The 13,915-nt window shown below is 41.6% G+C and overlaps 1 protein-coding gene across 1 annotated transcript in view; it reads left to right on the top strand.

Annotated features, from left to right (window-relative positions):
* Positions 1–3,859: 3,859 nt before the first annotated feature.
* The window catches only part of LOC129530378 (uncharacterized), a 29,058-nt gene continuing 19,002 nt past the window's right edge, over positions 3,860–13,915 (top strand). The window contains exons 1-4 of the mRNA XM_063703414.1: positions 3,860–3,958; positions 10,503–10,564; positions 11,029–11,062; positions 13,274–13,629. Of these exons, the coding sequence (XP_063559484.1) occupies positions 3,943–3,958; positions 10,503–10,564; positions 11,029–11,062; positions 13,274–13,629 (468 nt within the window). The 5' untranslated portion in view covers positions 3,860–3,942. The remainder of the gene's footprint in view (positions 3,959–10,502; positions 10,565–11,028; positions 11,063–13,273; positions 13,630–13,915) is intronic.

Raw genomic sequence — 13,915 nt, 5'->3', positions numbered from 1 at the left:
GTGGGTCTGTGGAGGTTGAAAGGGACTTGGTAGATGTCAAGAAGGTAGTGGCAGTCCTGCTGGGCTTTTAAAGGGTCTGAAGAAGTGACAGGATGCTGTGGTTGAATCCTAGCATGTATTTTAGCATTTGTTCATTTGGAGTTTGATTATTTCACTTTGCTTTCATTTGCCATTACCTGGAAAGCCAAGGGCTCTACTCTCATTTCCTTGCTGCTGTTTCTTTGCCTTCCTTGGTCCGTGAAGAAGATGGTCCAGGAGAAGCTCATTCCATGCTTGTTAACCAGGCACACCCCTAAGTTCCAGTCCCTGAGTCATTCATGAGTAGCACTGCCAATGAACTGACAGCCATGCTGTGTCCCTCCACATCCCCTAGGTGACTCGAAGAAGCCTTCCAAAAAGCGTGTGAAAAGGGAGCCCTACTCTACTACCAAGGTAAAGTAGCCTGTCTTTGCCTAAGATGTAAATGTTGTTTTCTTGGATCCTTTATTTTTCAGTTGATATCAGCTATGGGAAAATTATCCACTACATTATAGATGTTAGATAATATTTCCTTGGGGATGGAGGAGGTGTATTTTACCAACTGACACCTGATTCCAGAGGACGTGCAAAATTGGCAGCGTCAGATAGTACACTGCGTGTTAAGGGATGTTTTCTTCAGGAACAAGCTTTCCACTTTAGATAAGAATTCTGCAATTGCTACTCAAAAATTACCTAGACAGAAACATTCTTCAAGAAAAGCTCCTGTGCTTTCCTAAGGGAACTCTACTCTAGAGTTGGGGCTTTTGACTTGAACCTTATTTCCAATCTTGGTTACCCAGAGTTTCCAAGTGAACAAAAGACCTGTGTGAGCCATCCATAGCATAGCCTGATTCTCAGAGTGTTTTCCTTCTCTAATTACAGGTGACTTCAGGGAGCACATTCAATGGTACGTATTCTGGAATCACTCACTGGTTGTTAGAAAAGGGTTCTACAGGAAATCTGGAGCTTAACTGCTGGCTTTTGTCTGGAGAGCCTCCATGATCCAAGACATCTGGTGGGAATGAGGATGTGGGGTAGAGTAAAAGAAACTGGTTTTCCAGGTGACATACTCTTTTTATCTATGTATAGTTTCTGGGAACGTGTTCACATTAGGTTGTGTGTGGGTATGTGTGTATTAGGGCGGGGGTGGGGTGAGGTGGTCTGTGTGCAAGTCTGCATGATTTGCTTGTGAATGTGTGTCTATGTGTGTTTCCCCTAGGAAAAAAATGTTGTGTTTACCCAGCACAACTCTCAGTGCCATTTTTCTTAATTTAACAAGTCAGACCACATACTTTACTTACATTAGTTCACACCTCATCATCATCATGCCCATATGTTGTGAGCTTGTTTATTGAGCCCACATGCCAGATGGAGAAACTAAGCCACATAAATAAATGTGCCCTGGTTCACTTGCTGCATAGTGAAGAGTCAAAATGTTTACTCATACGATGCTAATATTGAAGGCCTGAACTACAACCTCTATTTATCAGCCAGTGAAGAGATCACTATTCACCATGCAAGGGAGTTCCAGCACCCTCTATGCCTGGAATTACCCATGCCTGCAGAGATCCCAAATGCCATCCCTCACATAAGAGAGCCTCATGATCTTATAATCCAGGTAGCTATGTAGACATCTTCCTGCAGGTGTCACATAGTCCTTAGTGTGAAACCAACATAGAAAGCCCATGTTTCTGATCAGATCACAGGTTCTGAAACACTAAGGGAGGCACTAAGTAGGACAATGTGGTGCCTGTGTGTCATAGCTGGGTCTCCTCAAGACATGGATCAAGTCCAATAAGAATTGGGGAGATGCTTTAGAGTCTTGATGGAGTTATCACCACAAGCCCTCTGAGCTACACACTTTAGGGATCATGACCATTAAGTACTCAAATTACCATTTGGTTGTTATCCGGGTATCCGTCATCCTTGTGGCAACTCTCTTGTGAAGCTGGTGTGGACAGCCTCAGTGCTGGAGCTGTGCCTCCCTTCTGAGTGGACCCTTTCTGTGTTAGCAGGTGGGTACAAGCATGGGGGTCAGCACACTCAGTGGATTTACACACACAGCATTGAAGAGTAAGGCTGGGCTTCGTTATTTATACATTTTCAATAAATGATGATCTTCATAACATAAAATCAATGATGTAGTACACTAGAATACTGTCCCTAGTATTGAATATTGTCTCTCAACAAAGGGTTGCTTAAAGTCACATGACAGATTCCATTCAACTGATGACACATGCTGTAGCAGCAGTTAAAGCAGTCATTTGAAAAGGCTTTTACTATAAACTTATGTGTGAGCCTGAAGTGGTGGATAAAAGAGGTGATTAGCTCCCCTGTGCCATGTTTCTATGATGTGCGTGGTGGAGGAAAATTACACAGGAAGGTGATGGAGAGAACAGAGCAAAGGATTGGACAGGTCCATTGAACCCATAAGACTATGTTGAGGTTAGTGAATGAGACTGGTCATTTTAGGTCAAATTTTACCCAGAGCTGGTGCAGCCACTGCCCATTCTTAGCCAGACCTTATTGCAGGCAGCTCTGATCAATAGTCAAGGAGGCAGTGGGGGTTGCAGACTTAATTCATTAAATCACCAAAGCACCAGCCCACACGGCCACTTTTCCAGTTAATTCACAGTAGCTTGCATATTCAGGTTTGATCAGTGGAAGCGAAGTTACTCTTTGCAGACCCATCTTTTGACAATCATTTTGCAGTGTCAGAAGGTCTGAGCAGCCTCGGGAGGCAAGCAGTCCCTGGTCCCTCTGTGTAGTCACTGGAGGAGACAGTCACTGAGAGGCAGCTGGCAGGGTGAAGGGAAAGGGGAGGCAGGCCACAGAGATGACAGCCTTTAAGCTGTCATACTGGGGAGGTCAAGGATCTGAAAGAGGAAGGAGACTTTTTTATCATTAAGGACCTGTCCTTATCTCAGGCATTTCCTCCAGAGCATCACCTTTGTCCACCCACACACCTTGGGCTAGGAGGACTGGAGAAAGACAGTGAAGGTTCTCTTGGGTCTCTGGCACTGGGCGTGATGAAGAGGTGGCAGTCTTTCAGGAATCTCTCTCTCTAGGGAACCAAATACATTTCCCATCTCAGGTCCTTCACTCAGCGGGGTTGAGGTTCTGCTCGTCACTTATCATCTCTGAATGTCAGCACCCTCAAGTGTAAAATCTCAGCCACAGCCCCTCCTCTGCACCCCCTGCAGGGCTGATGTTCCCCATAAACCATAAGGCATCATGCCCACGGAAAAGCTGAACAGGAAAGCATGCTCCACTGCCCTGGAGCCATCCAAGTTCCCCCTCCATATTCTGCCACTGCTAAGTGTCCAGCTTATTCCTCCTGGCATGTAGTAAACACTTAGAGAACATTACTGAAGTACCAGTCCTCTCTAAAGTTTTCCTGTATTTAGTGATTTTTTAGCCCTGTACTGTGATACTAGAAGTAAGGCCTAAATATGGCCTAAAAAGTATTGCTAAAATTACATTATGACAGTGCAGAGAACTGAGGGCAGAGGGAGGACATGAGCTTGCTAGGTCCACATGGCTTAGTGGAATTTGAATCCGGGTCCCCACTCTGCACCAGCCCTGTACTCACAGTCATCCTGCTGTGTTCTCCTTTCCAGGAAGGCACTGCCCACACAGTCTGTCTGATAGAGGTGTTGAGTGCTCACTGAACTCTGTGATCTTCCTGAAACCCAACTTTGATTCAGTGGGCTCTGCTTGGAAGCCTGTAAAGAAAAGGATCATAAGTTTAAACTTAGAACAGATTACCACTATTTTCCCTCTGGTCTTCTGTCAGCAAGATGTCAACAGCCCTATCTATTGTAAATGCATTAACCAGCATCTTCTCTGATAGAGAATACAGGAAGATATGCTGTGCACAACAACCAGTGTCAGAGACCTCATGGCTCCCCGGTAAAGAAGAAGATGTACCCACAAGAAGGTACTGTGGAAGTTCATTAATTAAGTTGGTTCAAGAATTGCAATTGCGGGGAGTATTCAGTGTCCCATATGTAAGAGGAAACTATGAAGAGACTAAGCCATATTTTTTAATATGTCAGGATTCTAATTTGCCTGGTCAGTAAATATTGTTACAACCACAAAAGTAAATATCTACTTAAAAGTCAATTTGGGTTCATGTTTAATGATAGACAATGTTTCAAGCTAATGTCTAGAACTTACCTGGTTGTTAAACATAAGCATAGATCTCCCTGAAAGAGTAGTGCTATATTATTATTTTTCAATTAATATATTTCTTTAGAGAGTTTTAAATTGACATAAAAACTGAGCATATGGCCAGGCATGGTGGCTCACTCTTATAATCGCAGCACTTTAGGAGGCCAAGGCAGGTGGATCATCTGAGGTCAGGAGTTGGAGACCAGCCTGGCCAACATGGTGAAACCCCATCTCTACTAAAAATACAAAAAAAATTAGCTGGGTGTTGTGGCAGGCGCCTGTAATCCCAGCTACTCAGGAGGCTGAGGCAGGACAATCGCTTGAACCCGGGAGGCAGAGGTTGCAGTGAGCCAAGATCATGCCATTGCACTCCAGCCTGGGTAACAAGAGTGAAACTCCATCTCAAAATAAATAAATAAATAAATAAATAAAAATTGAGTATATAATACAAGAAGTTCCCATGTTATTCTGTCTCCTCACCCTCACTTCCTAATTTCACCTATTAGTAACATCTTACATTACTGTGGTACATTTGCTAGAATAATGAGAAAATATTGATACATTATTATCTGAAGTCTATATTTGCATAATGTTCATTCTTTCTGTTATACATATATGTGAATTTTGAAATATTTAAAACATTAGTTCACCCTTACGGTCTCATAAAGAAAATGTTCACTTCCCTAAAAATCCTCTCTTCTCATTAATCTCTGTCCTCTTTCTCCAGAAACCTTGGCAACTATTAATATTTTTACTATCGCTTCAGCTTTGCCTTTTCCAGAATGTCATATAGTTGGAATCATATATTATGTAGTTTTTTCAGATGAATTTATTGCACTAAATTGATGTACACTTTAGCTGCTTTCATGTCTTTTTTATGCCTTAATGGCAAAAAATGGCACATTAAATCACCAAATAATATTGCATTAAATGAATTTTTGTCTTTTTATTCACCTGTTGAAGAATTCAGTAGATTTCATGAGAGAAACCATCTGGGCCTGGTGCTTTCTTTTTCGAAATGCTCTGAATGTGAATTCAACTTATTCAATAGACATAAGTTTATTCAAATTAGGATTCTACCGTGACCTTGGGAAGATTGCCTTTCAAGGAATTGATACATTTCACTGAGGTTATCAAACTGCGGTCATAGAACTGTTCATAATATTCTTTTTAATGCCTAACAGTTCAGTAGAGATGGCTCTTCTTTTATTTCTGAAATTGGTCATTTGTGTTATCTTCTTTTTCTTGGTTAGCCTGCATATCAATTCATTCATTGTAATGAGCATATCAAAGAACCAGCTTTTGGTTTTATTGATTTTCTGATGATTTCAGTGTTTTAATTTTATTGATTTCTGTGATGTTGTTTATTACTTTTACTTGCTTTCCATTGCATTCCTCTATTTTCTACAGTTCCCTAATTGAAACATGGTATTACTGATTTTAGATCTTGTGATTTTTAGTATATTGCATCCAATGCTGTAGATTTCTCTCTAAGGACTGCTTTTGCTACATCCAGAAATCTTGCCAAGTCACATTTTCTTTTAATGTAGTTAAAAGTATTTTTAATTTTCTATTGAGACTTCTTCTTTAACCCATGAGTTATTTAAAAGTGCATTGCTAATTTGCAAATATTTGGGGATTTTGTGGCTCTTTTACAGTTGTTGATTTGTTGTTGTCAGGTATGTGTTGCAAAAGCAGTCATCTACCTCGTCTTGCCACCACCCAAGATGGCCCAGGATTTGGGCTCTCCCTGAGTGAATCTTTGGCAATCTGCCAACCTGATGTGGTCGGCCTCCTTCTTTAGTCTGAGCTTGCTTTCTGCTTAGAAAGGGCCATTCTCAGTTCTAGCAGGGAGTTTTCCCAACATTGAGAAGGTGGCATTCTTACTCCCCAGTGCAGCCTGCACCTCTGACCAGTGGTCAGCAGACAGGACGGAGGTCCTCATTAGACAGAGTTCAGCGGGGTCTCTGACCAAAGTGCATCTTCAGAGTCTGCACCTACCCACTGTGACCACGGGCAGGCTCTGAGTCCTAAAGCAGGAGGAACTGTGCGACCATCCTGATTGGAAATTTGTGAGGATAACCGTGTTACTCAAGTAAGGTCTTTGGAAAGTGTCGTATTACTACTGTTTGTGAACTGCTTGTTGGTGGCCTGGCTGAGCCACACACTTTATGAAAACCAGGACCCCTCAGCTGGTGTGGGTGTCTGTGTAGCCTGAGACCCTCATGTGAACAGCCTCGTGGCAGCTGTCTTTGCCCCTTGCCACCATCAGTGTCTCCTTGTTCCTGGGCACTGCTTTCTCTGATGGTGCTCCATTGTTTTCCTGCACCTCAGTGTCTACAGCTTGATGTCTCTTCTGCAATCTAGGTGAGGGGGCATCAATAACAGTTCTGTGGCACTGCCCTCCTTCTTAGCTTGTCTTGCTCTGTCTTAGGCTCCCTCAAAGATCCCACCATTCAGGTTCTTCCACAGGTTTCTTACTGAAATCCGAGCAGAAATCTATGACCAATATGACCAATCCTATACCCACTGAAGACATGAATGAAGAATTAAAACAATTCTCCATGGACTCTACCATATAGATCCCTAGAAGTAATTTCTAAAAAAAGAAAAAAAATCAAGGAAGATGTAATAGTTTTCCATAAATTAGAATACCCTACATGTACAATTAAATGAAATGGCTAGTATAGTCTTGAAACCAAAACCAGATAAGGTAAATTAAATTCTGTGATATTTTAAAATACTGTAAATTCTGACTAATGTGCATTAATCTCAAAATATGAAATGGTGGATTAACATTGAAAATGCAATAAATAAAATTAGCTAACTCAAAAGGTTAATGGAGAGAAAATGTGATTATTGCGATAGATTCAGGAAGTTCATGGGTAACATTCGCTATATATTTACAGGACAATTATCTTATAAACTTTAAGTGACCTGTGACAACCATTTGAATTAATGCTGTTGTAACAGCATAACTCTTGGCTTGTTAAAAACCTGACAAGAATTTCCGTAACATTAATTTATTTTTAACACCTATATTGGGTGTGAACCCACCATAAAGTTTGCCCACTGAAAAGGTCTACAATTTGATGCTTTATTAAATTGATACTGTGTGCACCCAACACCATGATCTAATTTAAATATGTTTCCCTCACCCAAGTTCTCTCTTGCGCACTGGCAGTGAATCCCCACTACCATCTCCATCCCTAAGCAATACTGCTATGATAGTCCATCTCCATAAATTTCCCGCTTGTTTAATAGAAATGGACATATATATATGTATTTGGAACCTGACTTCTTTCATTTAGCATACTATGTTTGAAGTTAATTGACGTGTTAGCACGTGCTGGTCATGTGTTTTCCTTCATAGTCTACTGTGTTTACTCATACAGATAGTGTTTATTCATTTATCAGTTAATAGACATTTAATTATTTTTGTTTTTTTCTATGATGAGTAATGTAGCTTTGAGCATCATACACATGACATTTTGGTCATTATTATTATTTTTTTTTGAGACCCAGGCTGGAGTGCAGTGGCACAATCTCGGCTCACTGGAACCACCGCCTCCCAGGTTTAAGCAGTTCTCGTGCCTCAACCTCCCGAGTAGCTGGGACAACCGGCACACGCCACCACACCTGGATAATTTTTGTGTTTTCAGTAGAGACAGGGTTTTGCTGTGTTGGTCAGGCTAGTCTCAAACTCCTAGCCTCAGGTGATCCACCCACCTCTGCCTCCCAAAGTGCTGGGATTATAGGCATGAGCCACTGCGTCCGGCCTAATTTTTTTGAGAAACAAGAGAACTGTTTTCTAAATTAGCTTTGCCAATTTATATTCCTACCATGATGCATAGCACTAATTTTACTGTACAATGTATGGTAGGCCCCAACATGTAAGAAATGATGAAAGTAACACGTAAAGATTAGTATAAAACAAATGAGATTATCATTGTTGCTATCATCTTTGTCAAATTCTGAAAAAAATCTGAGTATATTTTTACATAAATATGCTTGGCAACATAGCTGACAAAAGCATTATTAGTTATATTTATCAGTAACAAAGACATAAATCTGAAGGGGAAAACACTTGTACTAACCATACAATGTCAGAATTAACATAAAAATTCTGCTGGTCACTTTGGACTATTTAATTGTCTGAGGCAGTGTTTTGTAGACAAAGAAGCATCTATGGAGCACCTGAAGTAGGGGATCAACAGAACTTGGGTTTCAAAAGTTATCTGGGTTTAGAGTGTGAAACTTTGTTGGAGGACACACACCTTGCGTGAGCGAGGTGCCTTGGTGTGTGTGGACATGTTGGAGGTACAGCATGATGGCCTAATCTTGAAGGTAAAGGAAGGCTGCTAGCAAGACTGGCATCTGGGCTTGGCTGTGTGTGTTTTCTATTGTGGGAAAATATGTATAATAAAATAATCATTTGAACCTTTTAACCAAAGTGTGCACTCAGTGGCATTCAAAATATTCACAGGGTTGCATACCCAACACCACTATCTACACCCACAATTTTGATGATTTCTTACAAAACCTTGTCCACAGTAGGCAACATAGCACCTTCCCCCTATTTCCAGCCCATGGTGATTCCTATCCTATATTCTCTTGTATGAATTTGATTATTCTAGGCACTTCGTATAAGTACAATTGGACAATATATTCCTTTTGTGTCTTGTCGTATTTCACTAAGCATAATGTTTTCAATGTCCACCCATGTATCATCTATCAAAATTGTGCTCCTTTTTTACAGATGGATGATGTAACACTGCATGCAGACCACCTTGCTTTTACTACAATCATTTGTTCATTGATGGTTGGATTATTTCCACCTTTTGGCTCCTGTGAAAAGTGATGCTACAAACATTAGTATACAAACATCTGTTTGATTTCCGTTCTCTATTCTTTAAGAGTAGAATTCCTGGGTCTAACAGGAGTTCTGTATTGAAACTTCTGAGCCACTGCAGACTGGTTTTCACAGTGGCTGCAACCTTATCCATTTCTAACAGCAATGTATCGGGGTTACAATTCCTTTACATCCTTGTTCACACTTATTTTCCTTTAAATAATCCTAGTAGGTGTATATTGGTGTCTGCTTGTGTTTTTCATTTGCGTTTCCATAATGACTAATGATCCTGAGCAGTTTTTCCTGTGCTACTATCTGTGGCTGTATCTTCTTTAGGGAAATGTATGTTCGAGTCTTTTGCCCATTTTTAAAGAGTCATCTGATTTTTATTTAGTTTGTTGTTGTAGATTTTTGGGAGGTTTAACATATATTCTAAATTTTATTTTCTTACATAATAAATGATTTGCAAATATTTCCCCCTTTGTGTAGAACTTTAGATTCACAAACTTCATTAATTTGTATGAAATCCTCAGCAGTTGACCCCAAACAGATAAGACTGAAGCAGTATTTTAGGAATAGTTGAAAGTATTATCACCACAAAACATAGGTGTAATCAAATCCTGCAAGCTACACATAAGGCACAATGATAAAGCAGCAAAGGGCTGTTTGGTGATTAGTTCACCACACTTGTTGCAACTGTTTGTGCTGCAGAGTTAAACCATACCAGCGTTCAACCCATGTCTCCTCTCTTGAAGTAAACTGTCCTATGTTGGCTGGCCTGAACAAGCATAGATAGTCTCCATCCTCAATTAATATGCATGCATGACAAAGAAAAGGAGGTCTGGATGAAAAAATATTGTGTGATTATAATTATGCTTTAATTAATTTTAAAGGATATAATTTTGGTATTTCTAATTCTCTCATCAGCGGTCATAACAAAGGATTAGTGAATAAATACAATAAACTGTTTTGCCTAGAATTGAATCCAATTTGTCTGTTAAACTTTGCTTTTGTTCAAGTGCAAAATGCTAAAACACATAACTGCAGTGACAGCCACTGTGGATCCACAGAGGTAAAAATGGTCTTGGGACATCAATCCTACAAGCTAATATTGTTTTATAGGGTTTAGAAAATCATTTAGCTGGGTTTCAAACCTCACAGTGTCAGCGGTGGGACTGTCATCAAATTATAGCGTGTGCTTCAGTGCCATTTGTAGACTGACTCATTGCCGTTGCCTTAAGTTGTCATCAGCAAAATGCCAGGGACTCCATTTCTTGCTCCTCGGCTCCTCGTTCTTGCCTGTCTTTCCATGAGGGAAGATTTTCTAGCAGCAGCTCAAGCTGTGCTTTTAATGAAACACATCCACACACACTGTCCTGTTGTCCACATTAAGCAGAGCTCCCTGAATAGCTCATGAATGAAAGCATCTATGACTAACCGTTGCTCTGTGTCCTCCTAGCCTCTGAGGAGCCTCCAGCTCACAAGGACAGAGGAGATGGAGAGAGGCCGGTCGACGCGAGGGTAAGGTTGCCTTGCTTTCCCTGAAATAGAAATGTTCCTTTCTTGGCATCTTTCTTTTTCAACTGACTTTACATGTGAAAAAATGACAATGTCCATGACAGGTATTAAATGCAGTTTTCTGAGGGGGTGGAATAAGTGACTCTTAGCAACTGATATGTAATCTAAAACGGCATTTAGCTGTGACGGCTTCAGGTTGTAGACTGTATCCTTGGGTCCTTGTCCTTGGAAGCAATGTCTTCTCCTTGGATTCAGTATTTTGCACTGGCCAACCTATGTGGACCTGAGAGATCCACCATCCAGAAGTTGATGTCTTTTACAGTGTGTATCCTACCCTTGTTTGGGGAGCCTTGAAGTTGACTACACTTTCTGATCAAGTTTTCAATATTCATTGAGAGAAACAGAGCCTTGTGCAAACAATCCACAACACGACGTACCCCTCATAAAGTCTTGTTTCTGTATTGCAGGTGGTGCAGGTGGCCCCTCTGAGGTTTGGCTCTGGTAAGTATTCTGGAATTACTTGCCAAGAAAACAATCTGGATGCCAAGAAAAGTGTGGCATCTTTGCAGGTTTCAATGTGAAGAGCCACCCTGATCCTGGGATCGTGATAGGAATAAGCATAGGGGAAGTGTTTTTTTAAAAACCTGAATTCCCCAGGGAAAAGTTAAGGCCAATTTTTGAGGAAGCAGCTGTGCTCCCTTTTGGGTGGTGCTGAGTTGGGTGCTTGAGGATTGGTGGTGTCTTGTGTGAGGCTGCATCGTGTGGTGTGAATGTGTGTGTTTCTGTACAGGTGAGGCTGTGTGTTTTCTCAGGAGAGATTTCCCATTTATACAGCCCAATCGCCAGTGTCCACTTCTAACAATAAAATCCACCCTCACTCTACTCTGTCTGTACAGTGACTCCTCCACCCTCAACAGAGCCATTCCTGGGTCTGGCTTCTTATCGCCACTGCTCAGGTGGAGAACCTGAAGGGCCAAGGGAGTGGCCCCAGCTCCAGAGTTCCTGAATGAAAAAGTGAAAACACAAACCCAGGAGTGTGGGCCAGTGCTGACGCTGGCATGCACTTAGTCATGGGGGTGTTTACCACCACACAGGGAGTCCAGCATTCATGTATAAGCCCTAAAGCACCGAGCTCAAAAGGCCCCAGACACTGCCCATCATCATAAAGGGGCCTCCGTGGTCACACAACCCAGGGCAGTTATAGGCTCATCTCCCCACGGACCGGCATGGTCATCAGTGTGTGAAAAGCACAAAGATCCCGAGGTGTTTGGGTCAGCTCACAGATCCTTTTTTTTTTAACTTTTATTTTAAGTTCAGGGGTACATGTGCAGGATGTGCAGATTTGCTACATATGTAAATGTGTGTCATGAAGAGTTTGTTGTACAGATTTCATCACCCATATATTAAGCCTAATATCAGCTATTTTCCCCGATCCTCCCCCTCCTCCCACCTTCCACCCTCCAGTAGGCCCTACGCTTACAAATTCTAAGAGGAGTGGGGGACCACGAAGGCCAATGTGGCCTACTTCAGTTGTGAAGTTAATTTGCTCAGCAACTGGACAAAGCCTATAAGGATGGGTGATGTATTTTAGTAGATTTAGTAATATTACCTTCCCAAGCCCTAAAATGCTCAAATCCTGCCAGCTGAAAATGGTGAGGAGGGACAGATAGGAACTCTTTGCAGCACTTGGTTATTAGCCTGGCTTCCATCCCCTCATGGCAACTGTCTTGTGCATGTGGGTTAAAGACCCTGAGCCTCAAGCTAAGCATCCTCCATGAGGAGCCATCTCACTATTGACTGGCTAGTGCAGTGTATGGCCACCAGCCCAACTGAAACAAAATGTTGCTTTAAAACAAGTGTAAATCTCATACAACAGGCAAATGCAGAAGCAGTGTGGTCTTGCAAGTTGCAAAGAGGACAGTTACAATTTTGGTGGACTTCAACCTGGGTAGAAGACATGAGCGAACTCTCACTGAATCACGGCAGAGTTGAAGGCCACTTGTAGACTATTGCGTATTACACAAGGTGACCTTTAGCTAGTAAGCAAAGGCCTCTGTTTCTCATTTCTTCCCTGTTCATCTTCTTAGTCATCCTTCTTCTGCAAGGGAAAAGAGCCCGAGCAAAAGGCAGTTTCAATATTAATCTGATCAAGGTTTTGTACAGTTTATTATCATCCACGTAATCAGGTGCAACCTGCTCTGCCTACCAGCCCCCCACCCCTGTTCTGTGTTTTCATTTAATAAATATTTTGGTCTACTCACTATGTGCTAGATTTTCTGGAGACCGCAAAGTAAATGAGATAGAATCTCTATGTTGACAGCTAAGTTAGATTTAACATAACTGACAAAAATTAAAATTTCTGATGTCTTGTCAAAATATTTTGTATGTATGAATGCATACTGAATGTAAAGTGGTTAACAAAAAAAATCACACTTGCACTCATGGAAGGCTTTTCATGAATTTGTCAATTTCTATTTTTTTATATTTCCCCACTTCACTGGATAATGCATATCTGAACCTAGAAACTGATTCCCACTGCAGAAAGTGTTCTGAGTCATGTCTCTTGGCTTCACTAGTGCAGGTCCACCTGGGAGGATGGCCTAGCATCAGCTCAGCCCATGCTGTGATCAGCCACCTCCATGCACCCACACCAAGCAAGCTCCCTGGGTGATTCACCACCAGGGCACTGACCTTTACTCTGTGTTCTCCTAGCTCTTTGTTGGGGTGCTGTACAAGACATCTCTGAAGAAGACACTGTATACGACATCTGTAATGAGGATGCTGTAGACATCTCTGATGAGGACACTGTAGATATCTCTAATGAGGCTCCTGTACATGACATCTCTAATGAGGCTGCTGTATGTGACATCTCTAAGGATGCTGTAAACATCTCTGAGGCTGCTGTACGTGACATCTCTAATGACGCTGTAGACATCTGTAATGAGGCTGTTGTACATGACATCTCTAATGAGGACACTATAGAAGACATCTCTTATGAGGACACTGTATACGACATCACTAATGAGGATGCTGTACGATACATCTGTAAAAAAGAAGATGCTACCAAGGTAAAACACTTTCCTTTGTCTTGAACAGAAATGTTGCTTTCCTGGCTTCTTTCCAATCAGATGTAGACATGAACATCTGCCAATGTGGGTTATTTATGCCATCTGCAATTCCCTTGGTGTGGTGCTATTGATTGGCAACCTCTCATCAACCCATGCCGGGCACACTGGGGCGTGGTAGATGGCAGCATCCACGATCCACTGCAATGTAGAGGTGTTTCCCTCCACAGCAGTTTTCCCCTGTGGATTAAGAGTTATGAAACTGCCAATCTAAATGCACTTTAAAGAT

Source organism: Gorilla gorilla, chromosome Y, assembly GCF_029281585.2.
Source record: "Gorilla gorilla gorilla isolate KB3781 chromosome Y, NHGRI_mGorGor1-v2.1_pri, whole genome shotgun sequence".
NCBI lineage: Eukaryota > Metazoa > Chordata > Mammalia > Primates > Hominidae > Gorilla > Gorilla gorilla.
The sequence above is the reverse complement of the archived record's forward strand: the minus strand, read 5'-3'. Positions and strand labels throughout refer to the sequence as shown.